Source organism: Anoplopoma fimbria, chromosome 9 (assembly GCF_027596085.1).
Source record: "Anoplopoma fimbria isolate UVic2021 breed Golden Eagle Sablefish chromosome 9, Afim_UVic_2022, whole genome shotgun sequence".
In the NCBI taxonomy this organism is placed as follows: domain Eukaryota; kingdom Metazoa; phylum Chordata; class Actinopteri; order Perciformes; family Anoplopomatidae; genus Anoplopoma; species Anoplopoma fimbria.
The window spans coordinates 22,676,075-22,695,884 of record NC_072457.1 but is presented as its reverse complement, the minus strand read 5'-3'; the positions used below and the strand labels follow the sequence as shown (position 1 = coordinate 22,695,884).

Genomic DNA, 19,810 nt, shown 5'->3' with positions numbered 1-19,810 from the left:
TGAAGCAATATCTCACCAAAAATCCAGCATCCCACCTCTGTTGCTTTGCTGCACTTTTCTCAACAGCAGATCGAGTCCAGATGGCCTGATTCTGTGGAATATTCGCATTTAACCTATATGGGGGTTTTAACTGCGCGCAGCACATAAGACGGTCAATTTCTAACGCACATTTACCCCATTCTTAAAAGGCAATATGAAGATTTGGCATGTAGGGATGGGCCATATCTGTGGATCCATCTGTCCAACACTGTTTATAGAGTCATATAAAGTGAAGAGAGCTTCCCTCTCCACCGTTGGATGTAAGCTTTGTCATTGGATTGGCCGACGCATGATCTAATTTGTTCAAAAGAGGTTGTGGAGAGTGAAAAACATGTGATATTTCTTATGTGACTTATCAGAAACCAGAGTGCATGGTGAGCTGAGGTCATGTATGACACAAATAATTATTAAAATTGCTCTTTTTGTCTGTCCGTCTGTCTCCAGGTCTTCTCTGACGTGCCCTCATTGCCTTAAGCAGAGCAACACCTTCGACCCATTTTCATGTATCTCCCTGCCCATCCCCCTACGACAAACCAGGTGATGTATACCACACATGACAAGTAGAGTTTCTCTCTCTCTCTGTCTCTCTCTCTCTCTCTCTTTATATATATCAAATATCATTAAACTCTATATTTATTCTGTTGTCATTATGGTGTTAAAGTTTATTTTTTTTTTATTTAAGATGTACTTCATTATGGTGTTGAGTACTTCTTTTGACTATATATGTTTATTTATTTATTTTATTTTGTTTACTGTGTAAATTTCATGAAGGCCCCAGTGCACACCCAAAACTGTTTAGTCAAGCAAAAGCTTCTCTGAGCTGCTGGAAAGTTGACACTCTGGATATATGAGGTTGTCACATGAGATCAATGATATCTATATGACGATCTAGACTTCCTAATATAGCAGTCTGGCGGTAAGACAGTACGACTTTGACGCATGGAGACAGAGACAGAGAGAGAGAAGAAGAAGAGGGGAGAGACGATGCTTAAAGGACTTTTTGTGAGTTTGACAATAGAGCAAAAGAGATATGACTTTGTGGCTCTAGTTTATGCTAGGCATCAGCAATAAAGGCCCTACACAACCTTCACACACCCAGCTAATTTGATTATTCTGCCTGATTAGACCTCTTCTCAGGGCTGTGTGGGGGTGTATATATGATTGATTCACTTCTTCCCAGTGATTCCCATCTAGGGGAGTCAATATACCATAAATATAGTAGTCAATACCAACACCAGTTAAAATTCCCTGATTTACCTAATTCGATACCATGGAAAAAAACAAAAATGAATTCCCTCTCTAATATCTATTTTATATTGCGAAAAACATATACTTAAAACAAAACTGTACATATTCAGGTTTCTCACCAAAAATACATTTTGCTAGATTACATTTGACCACGTTATAATTTACCTTTGCCTGATATTCATTTTTACTGAATAGAGCTTGAACGCTTTGTAATGAAACTCAATGCAACCTCCATTAACGTTAGCTGTTAGCTCAGCAGGACTGTGCCGCGGATAGCTAATATTAGACTTCCTCCTGCCGAGTTCAGCACAGATTTGTTGTTGTCAATGTGGCATTATTGGCTCAAAAATAGGGTGCGTCCCCTGGACGCATCAATAGTGGGTTGACTGCCTCCTTCCGGATTTTAGACCCCTTTAGTCTCGAATCAACCCTTTATCCTTAATACTTATATTACCTGTGGTACTGTAGAAAAACAAGAACTGTCATGTTTGCAGAATTTAAGCGTCAACTTGGTACTGAAGTATCGGTTCTTGCGAAATCCATATTCTCATCAAAGCTTCAACCCTACTTCAACCTAAGCAGAGGTCTAATCACCCAGAGAGGGCCTTTAAAATAAGTGGAACGAGGCATGACCGAGGCATACTGGGTAACCACAACATTGTAGATTTTCTCACATATAAGCCCTCTCTCTCTCTCTCTCTCTCTCTCTCTCTCTCTCTCTCTCTCTCTCTCTCTCTCTCTCTCTCTGTCCCCATCTTAAAAAGAAAGAAAGAAAAGCAACAAATATCATGAATCCCTCTATCTTCAAACATGCAGGCTTTACTGATCTGCATCCCTCTCTGCACGAATGACTTCCACAACCCCATCTCTCTGACAGTATGTGGTCTGTGCCCACCCCCCCAACCCCACCCAATACATAAGACTCACACACACACACACACACACACACACACACAGCGGCCTCGTTGCCTCGTCCTGCTGCAGCCGTATCCCAGCAGAATGCCTGATAAGTCGGAGGGGCCCCCAGAGACACAGCAGGGTCTGGCTGGCAGTAGGGCATCGAGGTCTGGGTGCTGCAGATAATGCTGCTGTGGTGGAGAGAATAGCAGGACGGCAGTATCTCTGAGTGTTTTCTCCAGATCTAACCTTGCACGGTCAGACTAAGCATAATTCCTACTAAAGTTATGTTCTTTCTGAAAGAGTCGAGTTGCATTGTGGGTGAAGGAGAAGCCAGGTTTTGACACGGAACAAGAATGCATGGAACAAACAAGATGATCTGGTTTTGCTGCATCACTTTCCTTTTTCTTTTTTTAAACTGTACGACAGTGTTAGAGGAGTGACATGCTCTTTAAAAAGGTCTAATGTTGGTGTAGCAACCATTTTTAATGCAATAAAGAAAATATTGGGTAGCAAATATAGCAATGCAACAAAAACAGTTTTCACATTTTGTTACAATTGATCTAGAACATGCAGAAACACTTCTAGAGATAGTTAAAGCTGTAAATGTTTTTAACATTATCCCATCTAACATGGTTCTTCAAGTCCATTTTGAATGTTTTGAACCTAAAGAGCAGCACACGCTCTCGGTGCTTCATGTTGGAACATATGGGAAGTTTCAGTTTAATGAGGACTAGCAGAGGCTTGGGAAGCTGCAAAAAAACAACGACAAAAAAAACCTGCTTTGTGAGATGACATCTCTATTTCCTCTTCCTCTCCGGTGTCATCCTACACCTCTCATCCCGTTTCATTGCACATCTCTGTGTCTCATCGCGGGGCATCTAACAACACAAACAAAACATCTGCCTCAGATCCTCCGCCGTCTGCCCGCAAAAAAAACACATTACTCACCTGAATAATGCATGATGGGAAACAGGAAATGGAGGCGTCAACAAATAGGCCCGTCTTCTTCCCAAATGAGAAGGCGTGACCTTACTTTCTCACCCCTATCCATCCTGTCCTCGATGCTACCTTCTCTCCTTCATGTCTTTTCATTTTCCCACGATCGCGCCATCATTTTCATCTCTGCATCTCCGAAAGAAAGTGTTTCTTCATGCGGGACCATCAACAATGTGCTGTTTTTGCTCGTCACGTCCAGTCACGCTTAAATCCACAAACAAAAGCGAAACGATTACAAAACATAAAGACAGATAGTTTATTCACTTCAGATACAAAGTCAGACACAGACAAATCTAATGGTTTATGCTGATGAAATTAGATTTTGTACGACAGTATTGTCAGAGGAAATCTTTTCCCCAATCTTATTACACATTAAACAGCTCAGCAGCGCGTCTCAAAGTCTCATTTTATCCAATGTTTTGTTTTGCTGATCAGCAGCTGAAACACATCAAGACTCAACACATCTCTTGAACAAACTGACAACATGGTGTCTGTTGCCCCCGGCGTCCTTGAACTCTGCACAGTCACATTATTGTCTCTCTTTTGGGTTTTCGGTTAATGTTTGGATGTCTAAACGGGATGCGTGTGACAACTGATATGTGTGTGTGCGTGTGTGTGTCTGTGTGTGTCTGCATACAAATACGTTAATGACTCAGTGTGCCAGGCTGTGTTTGGAATCTCTAATAGATGTAAACATGCAAAATCAGAATTGCAAAAACAATTTGCCACTTTGCTCAATATCATCTATCGCCCTCTCTGTCTTCCTAACCATTCCCTCCCTCACACCCACACACACACACACACACTCACACATGCATATTTACACTTTCTCACCCTCGCTCTCTTTGCCCCACAGGCCGATGTGTGTGACACTCGTGTTCAGTACGAAGGGTCAGAGGTACCTGCGGGTGGGGCTGGCTGTACCCCTCATTGGTTCCCTGTCCTGCCTGAGGGCCATGGTGGCAGAGGAGGGCAACATCTCCCCGGACCAGGTACAGACACCCACACGCACACACAAAAACACACACACACACACACACACACACACACACACACACACACACACACACACACACACACACACACACACAGACGTCTGCTCGGTAGATTAGGGACGCAAAAGGATGCCGGAAATTGCGCGAGGTCACCAGACTCTAAAGGTGCAACAGGAGAGTGATGGAGATGTAAATGAAGCAGTCTGCACACTCTCACACAGTCCTGAGAAGAGGTTGAATCAGGTAGAAGAAGTGGAAACACCTGTGTGGATGGTTCATAAGTATTATGGGCTTTAATGAAAGATATGTTCATAACCCAGCTTTCTTTTTTGTGTAAAAATGCCGAACATTTGATTATTACTGTGTCTCAAAAGTGAAGGTTTGCTGCTTTGCTCTGTTATATAGACATATTTAACAGCCGGCTTCAGGATTGCGTCATAGCGTTAGCTGGAGGCAGAACAAAGGAAAAGACTGGAGGCACGAATCACCTCAGAGTAGAGGGCTGATGTTGCACATGAAAAATGCCATATCGCTGTGTTGTTGGGTGCCAGAATCAAAACTGCATACATTTGTGATGATAAACTTTGATTCAAGGCTCTTGCAAGCTACAATATTGGGGAAATGTTTTAGAGAGGGAGAGGAAATGTTGCTTATAGTTTAAAAATAGCCGTATGCTAACCTCCTCGGCCGTCAGCTGCTGCTGAATTACTGGATAGATGGAGAGAAACGTTGCCAATAGACCAAACTATTAGAGAGATGACGAGATGGCTCACTGCTGGGTTTAATTCCTGTACCCAGTGTTGCATGAAAGCATGGCGGACTTGACAAGCTAACTAGCGGACGGCGGGCTACTTAGTTAGCTTGCCAGTTCCTTCACACTTTCACGTAACACTGGTTTCAGAAAATGATCTGAATAAAGTTGTCACTCATCTGGGGATAGCAGTGTGCTTTCCTACACTGTGACAAGAGTACATCGATTAAGAATTAAGTTGTTAAATATTATTAATTTAGCAGCTGGCTAGTTAGCTAACTATGTTGCTTATTACACCACGCTTTCATGCAACACTGGTTACAGAAAATGAGCCCAAGAGCGGGCTGGTGGCCGGTTTGGGTAGTCATTGTTTTAACATCCACCATTGTTAGATTAAGTAGTTAAGATAATTTGGTTAAATGATAAATTAAAAAGAAAACATGAATAATGCTTCCTATTGTGATGGCTCACCTCCCCTGTTCTTAGCAATGAAGACAGTAAGTGAAATATTTTCTTAACAAGAATAATGACCAACTTTGTAAAAATGAAACCCAGGTTCAAAAACAAAACAAAAATCTAACAGAAGTCTCTTTTACAGCAGGGTAACACTTGAATGCATTCACAAAGTAAGCTGAAATGTCACCAGCAAGATAGAGGTTAGAGGAAAAGGTTCCAGAGGTGTCTGTTCATAAATCTTTCACCTGCCCAACAGATGATGAATATTTCTGGGTTTTATAAACCCGTGTCCACAGCAGAGGGATAATAAAAGAGAAGCAAAGAATCAAATGTCCCCATGAATTGGAAAAATCCCCTTTTGGGGGTCATAAGTGGATTGTTCCACTATCTATTTTTATAGAACAAATAAACCTTTATGTCGAAATCTCTTTGAAAATACACCGTATAGAAAGTGTTATAATGTTCCTAGCTGAGGGGTTTTCTTTATGCCACCCTTTGGCTCTCAGTGTCTACATGGTTTTGTCTGGAATTTAGATTTTTCTTTATGTCAGTGTTGATGCATGAACGTTCTTCTGGTTGATTAACTGACTGGCAGACTTATGGAACATGAATTAGCTGTGAGTTTTTTTAAGGACATTTACAAGAAACACTATGTAAATGAAAGCTTCTAACATTCTTGTACAATTTAAAATTCCCTGTTTAATCGACCCTTTGCTAAATCTAGCCCCTTGAATGCAGTCTTCATAAGGTAGCATTGCATAGCACTGCCTAGTGACCGACAATTAATCCACCTCGGCTCCATAGACTCTCATGCAATCACTTTATATTTTCTTCATTTTCAGGCTGTTTTTTGTGAAAATACAAGTTTTTCTAAAACGTAACGTTTCTAGTGTTAGCACTTCTATGCTACGTTAGCTACTGAAGGTATAATGAATGTACACATTCTGCTTTTGCGTTTTAATGATTGTAACAGTGAATAAAGACCTACCCGACTTTACATGAAGTGTTGATACTTAATTTCATTGTACTCTGTCAAGATCACCAGGTGATGTCGTGGTTCACTTTTAACACTGGAATCTTTAGGCTTAAGCTTTTAAACTTGTTTTCGATTTCGTGTTTTGTTTTTTGTTGCAATTTCACTGGCTTCCTGATAAGGAAATTAATTTCAGTTCACAGGGTGAGATTTTCTTGTTCAGCCTTTACATCTCACGGCCATGATCTACCCACACAGGCGTTTTCACATACTGATTAGACCTCTTCTCAGGACTGTGTGTGGACACTGTGCTTAATTAACATCTCCCACACTCTTCCATTAGTTTTGTTGCATTTGTTAGAGTGGGAACATTTGCAACTTTGCCACTGGTATTGGTTCACTTTGGATTCTTGCCATTATACACCAAAACACATGTGGGTGTGGTTTGCACTCAATATTAAAACAGTGTGAGTTAACTAAGTAAGTGCAGTTGCTATGGTTACCCTGCATTTTAATAATCCTTTCACACATATTCTGCACTAAAGTATATTTTAACAGTATTCTGAAACAATTGAATACATAGAAAATAACTTCTCAGTCTGCACTTCCAAAAACTTACAAACACAAAACCTAATTTAATACAAATGTTATGTTTCACTGTCAGGGCCCTGGAGATCTCTGACTTAAACATCAAACCAGGAAATACACTTCTCTGGTGGATTAAAAAAAAATTAATACCTAAAAGAAAGTTGTCCTTAATATCATTCCCTTCGCAGATGTTCCTGTTTTGGATTTGTATCTTGATGTATCTCTCTCTCTGTCTCCCCAGGTCATCCTCTCAGAGTTGTACTCCACGGGTTTCCAGCGTTCCTTTTCAGACGATGATGATCTGACAGCGATCGCTGATAGTGACGTCATCTACGCCTTTCAGGCTCCACCCCTCTATAGTCGTGGAGGCTCCACAGCGCACTCAGGTAACCGCGGCAACAGGATGTCCATTAAAAAACATGGACCACACTGACTTCTCGCACTAGTTTTTTTTCCCATTTTCTATTTTCTCGTTTTTCAGCCTCTCTCAGTCCTCCTGATCAACTTTTATTCAAACTGACTGAATTTCACAGTATTTCACTTTCAGTGGATATATTTTCACAGGCAGACTTTTTATTTTGATGAAAAGAGAGGGTCATCGTCTGCAGTGGGCTTTGTATTCCTCCTTTCATTCTGTTTCTTTATGCATGATATCACCCAAACAAATTAACTTCTGACTGAATAAGTAAGTATGAGTATCATCTCACCTGGATGAGCTCCTTCAAATGATTAATTTATCTTAAACTGAGAAGTTATCAGATTTTGGCAAGTAAGAACCATCTAAAAGAAAACAGCTGAAGTCGAGGTAAAATTAATCTCAGGGTCTTGCTTCCTATTTTTTCTTTATTTTCTTCATGAGGTAAACAGCGACAGAAGAGCTTTGTGATGAGATTTATGACTGAAGATACAAATCTTCTTTTATCACCAGGGCCAGATGCAATACATTCCAGAGAGGCATTGGCTTGTGTGATTGCTGCACCTCCCACAGTATGTTATAAATACTTCATATAAACATAATATAAATATCAATCGTTATAAGAATAATTTTTACCCTATTGGAAAGATGCATAAATCAGTGCAATTAAACAAAACAAAAAAGCATAAAAATCAGTTAATCTGATATCTGAATTATGCAAGACATTAGAAAACGTAATCAGGACATACATTGTTGACCATATGAAACCAAACAGAAGATTACTGAAGATCGACTACACATCAGCTTCTCACGGTTCTTGATAAGTGGTCAGCAACTTTGTATAGAGGACAGTTAGTCGATTGCATATATTTGGATTTCCAAGAATCTTTAAAACATACAGTTCCTCATAAAAGTCTATGGTCAAAATTAAAATCCTATTGCATAGATGAGTGAGTGACTGGATACAATACTTTTTATGTAAAAAAAAAAGGCAGTAGGTACTAAATGGCAGTTTACGCTGGAAACCAGTGACCATTGGAGTTCCTCAAGGATCTGTGTTGGGCCCTGTACTCTTTGTTTATTAATGATTTGCCCAGTGTGATACTGGCTGATGCATCTTGTCCAATGCACGATTGACAGTATAATGAGACATTCATTTTCTGCTTTATAAAGCAAACTGACTAACTGGGCCCCCTGAGATATGCACTTCACTCAGTCAATGTTGTAGCATTTAAGAATTAAATCATCATGTTTAAAAAAAAACAATTAGAAAACCAATTGCTTTGGTCTAAATTTCTAAATATATGGTTTATAAAATAGAGAAAAAGTGTATACGTCTTATGTGGCACCAGGGTTGTCTCAACAATAGATTTATAAGAAAAAGCCTGAGTCACAGACTGTGGATGTGGACTTCAAATGACGTGTGTGTTGACAAGGCCCAGTGATACTATTTGTTGTTGTTGATTTAGCCAAGTTTCTCTGACACTACAAACAGATCTAGTTTATTGGACGAAATAATGTCTTGACATAATTATTTATTTGATAGGGACCTCACATCCAGTAGGGCAGCGCTGATAGGGATTGATGGTGATCATATTATCAGAAATGACAGCCGTATCATTAGTCAGAATTGTTGCTCTAGCCATATTTGAATAATTTGTGCATGCTACATGCAGTAGTGCTCATGTGGTCTATGTTTGATCGAGACTGATTTGTTAGAAATACTCTCTGTGCTGTTATGAAAGTAAGCTGGGCAGTAGAGGGAGCCAGTGGAACAGAGCAGAGGTGAAGGTGAGGACACTGTGGGGGAAGAACACTATTTGCACGAAAAATGTTTACTGAAAGTGCACATGCGCTATGGATGTAGTTACTTTGGCATCCTTTAATTCCCTTTTTTAAGAAAATGTGACATGTGCATGGATGTGTCATTGGACGATAACATTTTCTGCTAAATGTTTTTTTAATTTCCCGGATGGTTAATCCATCTATCTGTTTCCTGCAGTTTATCTGAATGAAGGTTGCATTGAATCAATTATATTATGAGGATTTTTTTGTTATATACAGCTCGGAAGTACTGAGAGGTAATTGCATTTCATCAGTCTTTCGTTCTTTGGACAGTATGATCGTAAAAAGTAATGAATTGCATACTAATTTAACATTCTTTAAAAATGCATGTATGAGCCAGGAGGAGCCAGTTTTAATCAAAGTAATAACCTCATTGAGACGCCTGCAGGTGAGCAAGTCAGAAGAATGTCAATGAAATGGAAAATAACATTTTTAATTGATTTCTTTCATTTTAAGCTGCAGCTAGGGCACTGTTGGATATCATAACACATGCATGTCTTATGAGTTGTTAAAATGTATGAGAAAAATCATCAGGTTACAGGTGCTTAGACAACATGTAGTGGAGTGAATGAAGCAGGGGTGAGCTTCACCTCTCTTCGCTGTGGATGGTTAGCCGTCAAGCTTTCGAGGTGAAAGATGTTTTATTTTTTTATCACTGAGACAGCCGGTGTGCACTTCCTCTTCACTCTCAGCTCGCTCCTGTTCTCCCGCAAGATATCCAACACGCTTAGGAGTAAAAGTGAGCCGTAGTTCTTTTCTCACGCAGCAATTACTTTAACAGATCAATGTTCACGTCTGAGAGGGGCTTAATTTAGTCACATAACCTCCGTCAGCGTGAGGTCATTAATTGACGGCTCCCTAGGTTGCCAGTTAAGGAAGCTGTAGTTCGCCTTTGTCCAATGAAGCCTTTATAGGGGGGTTCCGTTACACCCGGAGAAGAATGACATCAATAATTCACACATGTGCTCAAAGTGCTCATGAAGTATGAAGACTCTTGACTTTCTCAACTGTTGTGCCTTCACACAGTTAAGAACAGTGTCACATACAGTAGGATTTCACTCTCAGTCACACACAGAAACACTGCTGCATGAGGAGAAACACACACGTGAAATGAATCCATTAGAATTACACTAGGGAGTCTCGTAAATACATGGCCCTCAAGAGGAAGCCTTTCACAGCATACACACACACACACATACACTCACACACACACACACTTACACCTGTAATGACTCACACTTAAGTGCTCACTGGGAAATGTGTCTGCCATTTCTCTCGAGCGATCTGAGGAAAATGATGAATGGTCCTCAGCTCGGAATAATTCATGAGGTCACAGCAGACCAGATACCAGGAAATCACAACTTTCATTCAGTGAGATTTATGTCACGTTTCATGAAATGTTGCGTGCAAATGTACACAATCATTACAGCTGACACCCATGCGTGTCATGATGGAGATAAAAAGAGTTTTACACTGAGTATAATTCAATTTTAAGGTGTGAGCGTGATATGAAAGTACACTTTTTTTTCATATCTCTATGCGGTTTATTTTTATATTGAGTTGAGTTATTTTTCAAGTATATAAAGACTGTTTTATAATCCGTCATCACACCAATTTTGACAACTCAGAGAATAAAACACCACTGTTGTTGAAACTTTCCAAACTAGTACAAGCTACTTATTTATAACTGAATTTTAAAAACTCTAAACTACAAGAAGCCATATTGGTTTGAAGCAGTAAAAGCGTTGCTATGGTTACCGAGGTTATGTAAGATTCTTAATTACTCCGGGGCTTAAGGGGGCCTCACTTTGCCAGTACAGTGTAGTCACTTTGCTGAAAATATATAGAGCATTACAGTACATAATAACACACAAGCAGGATCATTGTGTGTGAGTGTGAGTGTGAGTGTGAGTGTGAGTGTGTGTGTGTGTGTGTGTGTGTGTGTGTGTGTGTGTGTGTGTGTGTGTGTGTGTGTGTGTGTGAGTGTCTGTGTGTGTGTGTGTGTGTGTGTGTGTGTGTGTGTGTGTGTGTGTGTATTGTGAGGACTAGTTGTTTGATTTGGTCCTCATCACATATGTCAGACGGTGCAGAGGTATCTTCCTCAGACCAAACAACCCTTCAGCTACAGTATTGATGCTGTCCATCATGGAAGTTTGTTTGTGCAGACTCGGTGAAAAAAGTAGAGCCTCCTGCTGCTGTGATGGATGACTGTAGGGGAAGCCTGTAGAACCCAAAACTAATGAAAAACTTCCTGAGGAGACTCTGTTTGGGTTTTACTAAAAGAGATGTGAGTCTGTTTGGCGTATTCACGTGTGAGTGATGTTACTTTAAGAGGCAGAAACAATCATTTTTTTAAATGATGGTTAATTCCTTTTATTTACAGGTGGCTCCATGTTCTTTTGTCTCAACCCTTCGAGGTGTTGTAAAGAGCGGATGTTTCCAATAAAAGGACATTTTGAAATTGATTTCTAATTGATGAATTCTGATGGATCGAGGCTGGATTATTTTAGTGAGTGTTCGCACACAGTCCTCAAGACATGTTATGTTTATATTAATGGTTCTCTTAACTGCAATATGTTAGCCACGCAATGTTGAAGGAGTCAGATTTGTTGGAATTTGCCTGTAGTATGTAAAGCTCAAGGTCGAGCAAAGTAACTGTCTTGCTTTGTGGGCAGTAATGCTGGAGAGGGTTCATTGCATGCTGGGTATTCCTCCGTCGTCACAGCCTGCTGTGTGTTTCCGTGTTTGGGAGCTGGATTTTCTCCGACTTTATCAGTAAACTGTTTCGGAGGATATTGAATCAGCGCCGCTCCCAGGTACAATAATGAGGTTTTCAAATGTAGACGAAACGGCAGCGGGAGGTCTCATGATGAAAAACACGGCAAAATCAATTAGGTCCAAAGCGCCACAGTAGCATCCTAGTTCACCCCCAACAATCCAGGCAATTTGCACATAAATGGAGTCATAAACCTCCATAATGCTGCACAAAAAAAAAAAGAAAAGAAAAAGACTTCACGCTGAATAGTAGATCAGAGAAGCAAAGCGTGCTAACTCTGTGAGATGCTCACTTGGTGCCTTTTGAAATTAAAAAGCTAAAGTCTCTGCGATAATGGGGAAGTCAATCAAGATTTGAGGGGAGTGGATTGTGGGAGCTGCCTGCACAGAGAGAGACCCAACTGGGCCAAGACAGAGAAAGAAAGACAAAATGTGTATGTGTGTGTGTGTGTGTGTGTGTTGTTTTTATGTTTAAAAAGAGAGGGAAAGCTGGTAGACATTTCTAAATGGAGATAAAGGGATCTGTCAGGGATTGACAGCAGTCTGAGATTAGATGCAGTAATCAAAGTCTTTCTCTCAATTCCCTCCGTACACCATTTACCGTACACCTCAGCTCCACAATCGGCGCTCTCGAGGGTTCAGGTCCTGTGTCTGAGTTTAGAGGCTGAGGGTAAGCCACCGTGTCGTTCCCATCAGCCCACTGGAGAGAGTCAGGGATTACTCTGAGGCGTTAATCTGGGCAGTCGCATCCTTCAATCAACCACTTTAAGTCAAATTATTACTATTACAGATCTTCATTTATCAGGTAAACACAGTAGACGGATCACTTCAGATACTTTTGGGATTCTTGTCACAATATCAGGACATCATAGAATGCATACAGTGAGTATGTTTTTGTTTTAATTCTATTCCTATATTTCTATTTTTCTGGCTTTAGTTCATAGAGCAGTGCTGAATGGAAATGAGGGCAAAGATGCTGTCCACATATTAGACACCAAGACAACTGGGCTACTGAATTTATCTTTGTCTCTTTTTATTTACATAATTTATTTGTTGGCCTCTTGTGGGCAGCAGAAAGAACTTATTAACATTGACACATCATCACTTTTTTAAGTTAATATAGCAAATTAATGTAAGCAGTTGCTTGTTTTGATTCATTTGGAGTCGTGTTTCTGGTCACCTGATGAGTGAAAGTCCTAAATTCACCCTCTTTTTCTCATAAAAAGTAAGTGATCATGTGTTGTCATGCAGAAAGAGACATAGCTTTGGGAGGACGGGGAACATAAAACGTGTGTGCTCTTGAAGTTGTTCATAAATAGACTCACACTGAGACAAATACATAACACATGCAAATGAAACCCTTGGAAAGTACACACTGCACACAGTTCCATTAAGGCAATTACAGGTTGCCAAAAGCAAACTGAAATATGCCAGGGACATTCACAGGGGAAGACCCCCCCGCCTCTGGTAGGATTCATCATTTAGAGTAAACTGAGGAGAATGTCTACACTCGGTGCTCTGATCACCGCCGCTGCCTCTGGAACATGTTCTCCAAATCATCGGGGGAAATAACAGCGACGCTCGGCTCAGCTGCCTCGTGAAGAACAACACAAACGATGCACAAATGTCTGCGCTTGAAAGCCTCCTCTGCCCACAGGCCTGTCAAAACCAAACCTACGGTGTAATTGGCGAGACAGCTTAATTGTGTTGGAGTGAACCAGTCGGCAGGGCGGCGAACGCTGGAGGAAGGCGCCTATTTTTACGGTTGCGTTGACCCAACCCCCTCTTCTGTCATCATTTTTGTCCTAATTTTCTCAGTTGAAGACTAAACACAGACTTGTATTTGGTTCTGCAACAAAGTTAAAATTCAGCATGTCCACTGTTTATTTCTTATTTCTTAACAGATATGCATAACAATGATTTGCAGCACTGTGTTGTTGACTGTTGATGGGCAAATATTTGAGACATGATGTAACTAAGGGCAAAATACAGAGATAAACTTGGTGTAGTTGTGGGATGGTGGAGGAAGAAAGGTTAAAAAAAAAGAGAGAAGGGAAGAAGAAGTAGGAGGGCGGCATCAGGTGTATTTACTTCCTTCCCTAATCTTTTGCTGCTGTCGGCAGAAAAGCTCAGCTGCTTCGCTGTCATCGGGGTCATTTGTGGTCAGATGGTTGCTTGCTGCCGCGACCACTGATTCGTCCGGGGTTAAACCTGTGGGTATTTTTAGCTTAGGTGTGAGGATTGCACTGACAGGGGTCACTCATTTGGTCCTGAACCACCTGAGAGGGGGGTCAGTTCCAGTCAGGGATGTTTTTTTTGTGTTAGACAACTCACAAACAGAAGAGTTACGAGGAAATAAGATCAGGCTGAAAAGAGTAATGGGACCATCAAGAGCTCATTTCTAAATGATTCAGGAACTCAACGTCTATATGAGGAAGCCGTCCTCACCGAGAAACACTATACCTACACCTATAAAGACTCATGTTTACATTTGTTGTTAGAAGAAAGTATTTTAAGTAACATACGTTACTATGTTATGTAACAAACTTACTTATTTTAACTGATCTTTTTCTTAATCTTACCATACTATACCTTACCACAGTGGTTCTCAAATGGGGGTACGTGAAGGCACTCCAGGGGGTACGTGAGATTTAAAAAAATATATATTTAAAATTAGCATCCATTCAAAAATCCTTTAAAAATAGTTATTTAATAAATATTCAATAAAATATAAGTGTAAGTTCATAAACTAAATTTAATGCAACAATGCAATCGTCAGTGTTGACAGTTTAATAAATCAGACACTGATGGCAGAGCGCTTAGTGTTACATCTTTATTTTCAACCAAAAATGCTTTGCGCTGGTTAGGGGGTACTTGGCTAAAAAAGTATTTCACAGGAGGTACATCACTGAAAAAAGGTTGAGAACCACTGCCTTACCACATAGATTGGTCATGAATGTCGTTTTGGGAATTCATTGGCAAGACAGCTATTCAGTCATTAAGGTATGAGGACGTGTTGTAACTGAGACACTGCTAGAACTTTCTTTTTAACACTATCTTAAAAATGTTTTCTTATTCATTAGCGCCAAGTCATACTGAACCACTGGTGTCTTACCAACAGTCAGCAGATACTTTCTCCCACTTTTCACAACAACATAGTTTTTCTGTGTGGAGTTGAGGGGTCCTTGATTTCAAAAAGTCAAGTGTAACGTAGTAGCTGATCCGTGATCAATGCGGGGCTCTATTCAGTAAAAATTTGTATTGGGCAAAAGTAAATTATGACGTTATCATGATGTGTTCAAATGTAATCTTGGTGGGAGACTTAGATAGATCCAGTTGTTTGAAGGAGATGCTTTCTAGAGGGAATCATGAGCTGTTTAAGTTCCTAACATTAGCTCTAAGCAGCTTAGAATAAATTAAAAATAAATTAAAACTACATTTTTACTAATAACAAAACTATCCTTGATTTCCTTATTGTTTAAATTATGTTCCTGGACATTGGTGAAAAAAATAGTCTGGAGCCTTGTAGGCCTATACCAGCTGCTAAAACAAAACAACAACAAATCTGTATCAGCTGTTACGGCTCATTGATGATCTGAAATCAGTAAAGGTGGCAAACAAAAAGGAGTGATCTGGCCATCTCTCTAAAAGTTATATCTGCTTCCTTTTTTATTCCTTGCTGATCTGATCCGTGACTCCAAACCCTGATATGATCCAGACCGTTAGTTTTGTGATCTGTTGCACCGCTAAAAAGCAGATAATAGCAATGATGAATACAGAACCAGGGAGAGAGAGGAGGATAAGATAATGCAAAAGGAATAACTGGAGTATGGAGAGAGGAGAGTGATGCCAGATGAAGTATAGTCTGTTCTTCAGGGCTGAGCTGTTTAATTAACATCGCCATGCTCACCACCTCCGATCTCTAGAGTGATTTCTCCGTCTCTCTCTCTCTCTCTCTCTCTCTCTCTCTCTCTCTCCTCTCTCTCTCTCTCCCTCTCCCTGACTTCATTGGCAGTCACTTCAGTCTTCATTTTTATCTTTTAATTAAATATTTCCCCCAGCAGCCGTGACAATGTCACAAAAACAACAAATGGTTCCGTATTGTGCTAATTGATCACGAGATCAATACATTCACGAGATGAAACACAACATGCAGCTTTTTTTCTCCTTCACACCTCTTGTCTTCGTACATTTTCTTTATTCACTGAGGGAATTACTTTTTTAAAATTGTTCCACCGCTGCTCCTTACCTTTAGCCCTGGGAAAACTCCTATTTTCACTCTCACACTCTCCCATTCTCTTCTAGTTCTCCCTCTGTCTTTTTCCCCCACTCGGCTAACATCTCCCTCTGTCCGTCTCCGTGACGGAGGGAAGAGGAGGTGAGAATGAGACCCTGGGACGTGTGGGGGGGGAAGAAATCTCGCTCCTTGCGATACACAACATATTTCTCTGTGGTTTTGAAACCAGGAGTCTAAATAGAGACGCTGTTAAAAGTATGGCTGTGTTTGAATGCTATTCAACCCTGTATCCCTAGTTATTTCATGTACAGTCTACATGAGGAAACACTGTTGGTGAACATTTGTATTTTCAAATGTATCTGCAAAGTGTTTCATCAGTTTTTTGGCATCGGCTTATAACAACGTAACTTCCTGTTTTTTTACGGTTCTGTTTTGGCTCTTGAAGGTTGTGGTGGAAATTTCCAATACAATTTACTATACTAATACCCAAATTTGTACTAGTACTATCTATGTCCCGAGATGAGTCCCATCTCCACACAGTGTAACTTAACATACAGAGAGACGAGGTTCTCGACCTTTAGAGTACACATCATAGTACATTTCATTCAAAACCTTTAGAGTAAAATCTTCACATCATAGTACATTTCATTCAAAACCTTTACACTATATACTTCCAACATACACTAATATAATTTTCCATTACAAGGTGCAGTGTGTGCGTTCTGGCCACATGCTCCAAACAAATAGGCAGCAGCATTTCACCGCTTCTCACCGTGAGCTGTACAGGCCCTGTTAGGGATGGGCGATATTGACATTCCCTTACTGACGATCTTTTGCTGCCTTTACACATGTCGGACCCAGCGCTGCTCCTGTGACTCCTGGTTTGCCAGAAGTTAACTGTAACTGAAGGTTTCTCTTTGACAGCGCAGTAGTCTCCATGAGGCGGGAGCACCAAATCAATATATATGAGGGGTCTTCTCGTTTCCGCCACTTTGGATTAATTCCAAACAGAAAACGTTCAAAACGCACACAGACCCTGTCCTTTCAACCCGATTGACAAGCCCTCGAAGGCAGCTCCTCTTATCGTCGTTATATGTTACAAGACGGAACGGGCCGCAGCAAGCTGGTTATCATTCTTATTTCAGTAGATATCTCTGCAATAAGTAGACTTTTGTGACATATCGTCGTTTAAGTATGTTTAAAACTTCACTTCTGTCCAGATCTTAAACCTGCACCTTTAACATGTAACTGAAACAGCATTTTTCTCTTAACATCATCATTATGTTGAGCATTATTCTGCTATTCTGTTAGGAATTACTATCCTTTCAAAGCGTAACCGTCAAAACACATTCATATACAAACGTAATTTCAATCAGGCTTGTATTATTATATGCCGAAATATTAGATCACTATCCGTTTCTTCAGGGGACCTTTCTGCTCCAACCACTACTGATAAGTTCCTGAGGAGCGAATAAGGAAGATATTCATTCAAGATTGCAGTTGAATTATAGAAATTTCTAAAACCGTAAATTTGAAATTACAGTTGATTTATTGGTTAACTGGAGGGTTAATGGTTGGGTCGTCATGCTGTACAGTTTGTTCGAAACAACATTCTCTGGTCTTCTGTCTTTTCAACCTCCTGAGAGGTAAAGGTGAAGGGGAGGAGGGAGGGAGGGGTGAGAGACAAAGGGTGAGGAGATGAACTGTCAGTCTAAAGGGCAGCCAATATGCATAAAATGTCACATCGAGTTGCTCCTGTCTGCCCAGAAAGTAGCAGTTGACACGAACATTAGTCAAAGCTTCTTTTTTTTTTCCTCTATTTTCTGACCTTGTTTTGACAGTCTGCCCTTTTCTTTTTTTTTTTTATTCATACATTACAACTTTTAAAATCAAAATCTATATCAACTTACTGAAATTCCAGTAAGCAGAAAATGTCCTTGTCCGTGACGCTAAAATAAATGCTCTCACACAACACTTCCTTGTGTCTCTGCGTGTGTGTGTGTGTGTGTGTGTGTGTGTGTGTGTGTGTGTGTGTGTGTGTGTGTGTGTGTGTGTGTGTGTGTGTGTGTGCGTTCCTAATAAACTTTGAGACGGCGTTTCATCTGAGCTATACATCTTTTCACACTCGCTGCACTGTGTCTGTGTTTAGGTTCGTTTTATGTGTGATGTTGGAAGGTGGCAGTGATTAATTGCTCGGTGGGGTTTGTACAAGCGTTGTTTAATTAAAGCCTCTGAATATGTCAAAGTTTATGTTTGCTGGGAGACAAGAGGTTGGCCCTTCTGTATCCCCTCAGCTATTACCCACTATTAATCACCGTGTGTGTGTGTGTGTGTGTGTGTGTGTGTGTGTGTGTGTGTGTGTGTGTGTGTGTGTGTGTGTGTGTGTGTGTGTGTGTGTGTGTGTGTGTGTTGTGAGTGTGTGTGCAAGCACATGTGGGATAGCTAAAGTAATTCATCCTACAGCTCCTCAGGGTAAATAAGAATCAAAGGGCAATTCAATATTAATGGAAATGTTCTGAGAATGTTTTCAGTGTAAACGTGTCACATTACACGTTGCTCCCTTCATAGCAGTTTCTCCTTCTGGCACCCAAAGGTGTTTTGTAACTCAGGTGGTCAGAGGCCTCCAAGCTGGATAGAATATTCACTTCAATTCAGATTTCTTTTTAACAGAGCCATATAAAGAAGCAGGTCAGAGTGCTTTACATAAAAGGAAACAAAACAAAAAAAGAAGAGATATTCGTATATACCTAGATACATATAAAAATACATATACATAAACACACACAAAAGAGCGGACTGCAAAGATACAATGTGTTCATTTAAGAAAAATGCTCAAGTGAAGAGGAAGGTCTTCAGTTTGGATTTAAACAAAAGCAGTGTATGAGAAAGTCTTTAGATCTGCAAGCAAACTGTTCCATTATTTGCATGCATAAAAAAACCTGAAGCCAAACGTCCTCACTGTTATTTGCAAATGGAAAGATCAGATATTTGAGTTTAGACACCAACCTGCCGACATAGTTGTCCACTACGTCGGTGACGTAGCTATTCAAAGAGGAATAACTCGAAGCCGGTTTACGTTACGATGTCAGGGGAAAGCGGCAGAAAGTGAAAGAAAAGCACACATGCATGGATTCTGCTCAGCACTTTCCCACTTTGAAATCTGATTTTAGTGGCCAGAGTGTTCGGACTGAGGTGCAAAATCAATCTGGATACAATGTGGATTTGCTACAAAACGGATTCTGAACATGGCCAGAGACTGGCAACATGTCTGAGATGGACTGTAGAGCCAGACATGCCAGTGCTTTGTAAACCAAAAAAAGGGATTTTCAATTGTATTCTGAGAGCAACAGGTAGCCGACATAGTTTTGGAGGACTGGAGTTATATGGTCTGATCTTTTTGCCCCCGTTTGAACACCCATGTCTGGATACGTTTCATCTGGAAGACCCACCAACAGAGGACTGCAATAATACAACCTGCACATAACTAATCTTCTCGAGTCAGTTTGTGGAAGAAAGCCTCTGATTCTGGAAATGTTTCAGAGATGGGAAAATGATGACCTTAGTGATGCTGCTGATATGATCGTTGAAGCTG

The 19,810-nt window shown here is 40.4% G+C and overlaps 1 protein-coding gene across 1 annotated transcript in view; it reads left to right on the top strand.

The window, feature by feature from the left end:
• usp43a (ubiquitin specific peptidase 43a) overlaps window positions 1–19,810 on the top strand; it is a 112,414-nt gene that overhangs the window by 53,932 nt on the left and 38,672 nt on the right. The window contains 3 exon segments of the mRNA XM_054604620.1: window positions 484–576; window positions 4,040–4,175; window positions 7,188–7,332. Coding sequence (XP_054460595.1) covers window positions 484–576; window positions 4,040–4,175; window positions 7,188–7,332 — 374 coding nt within the window.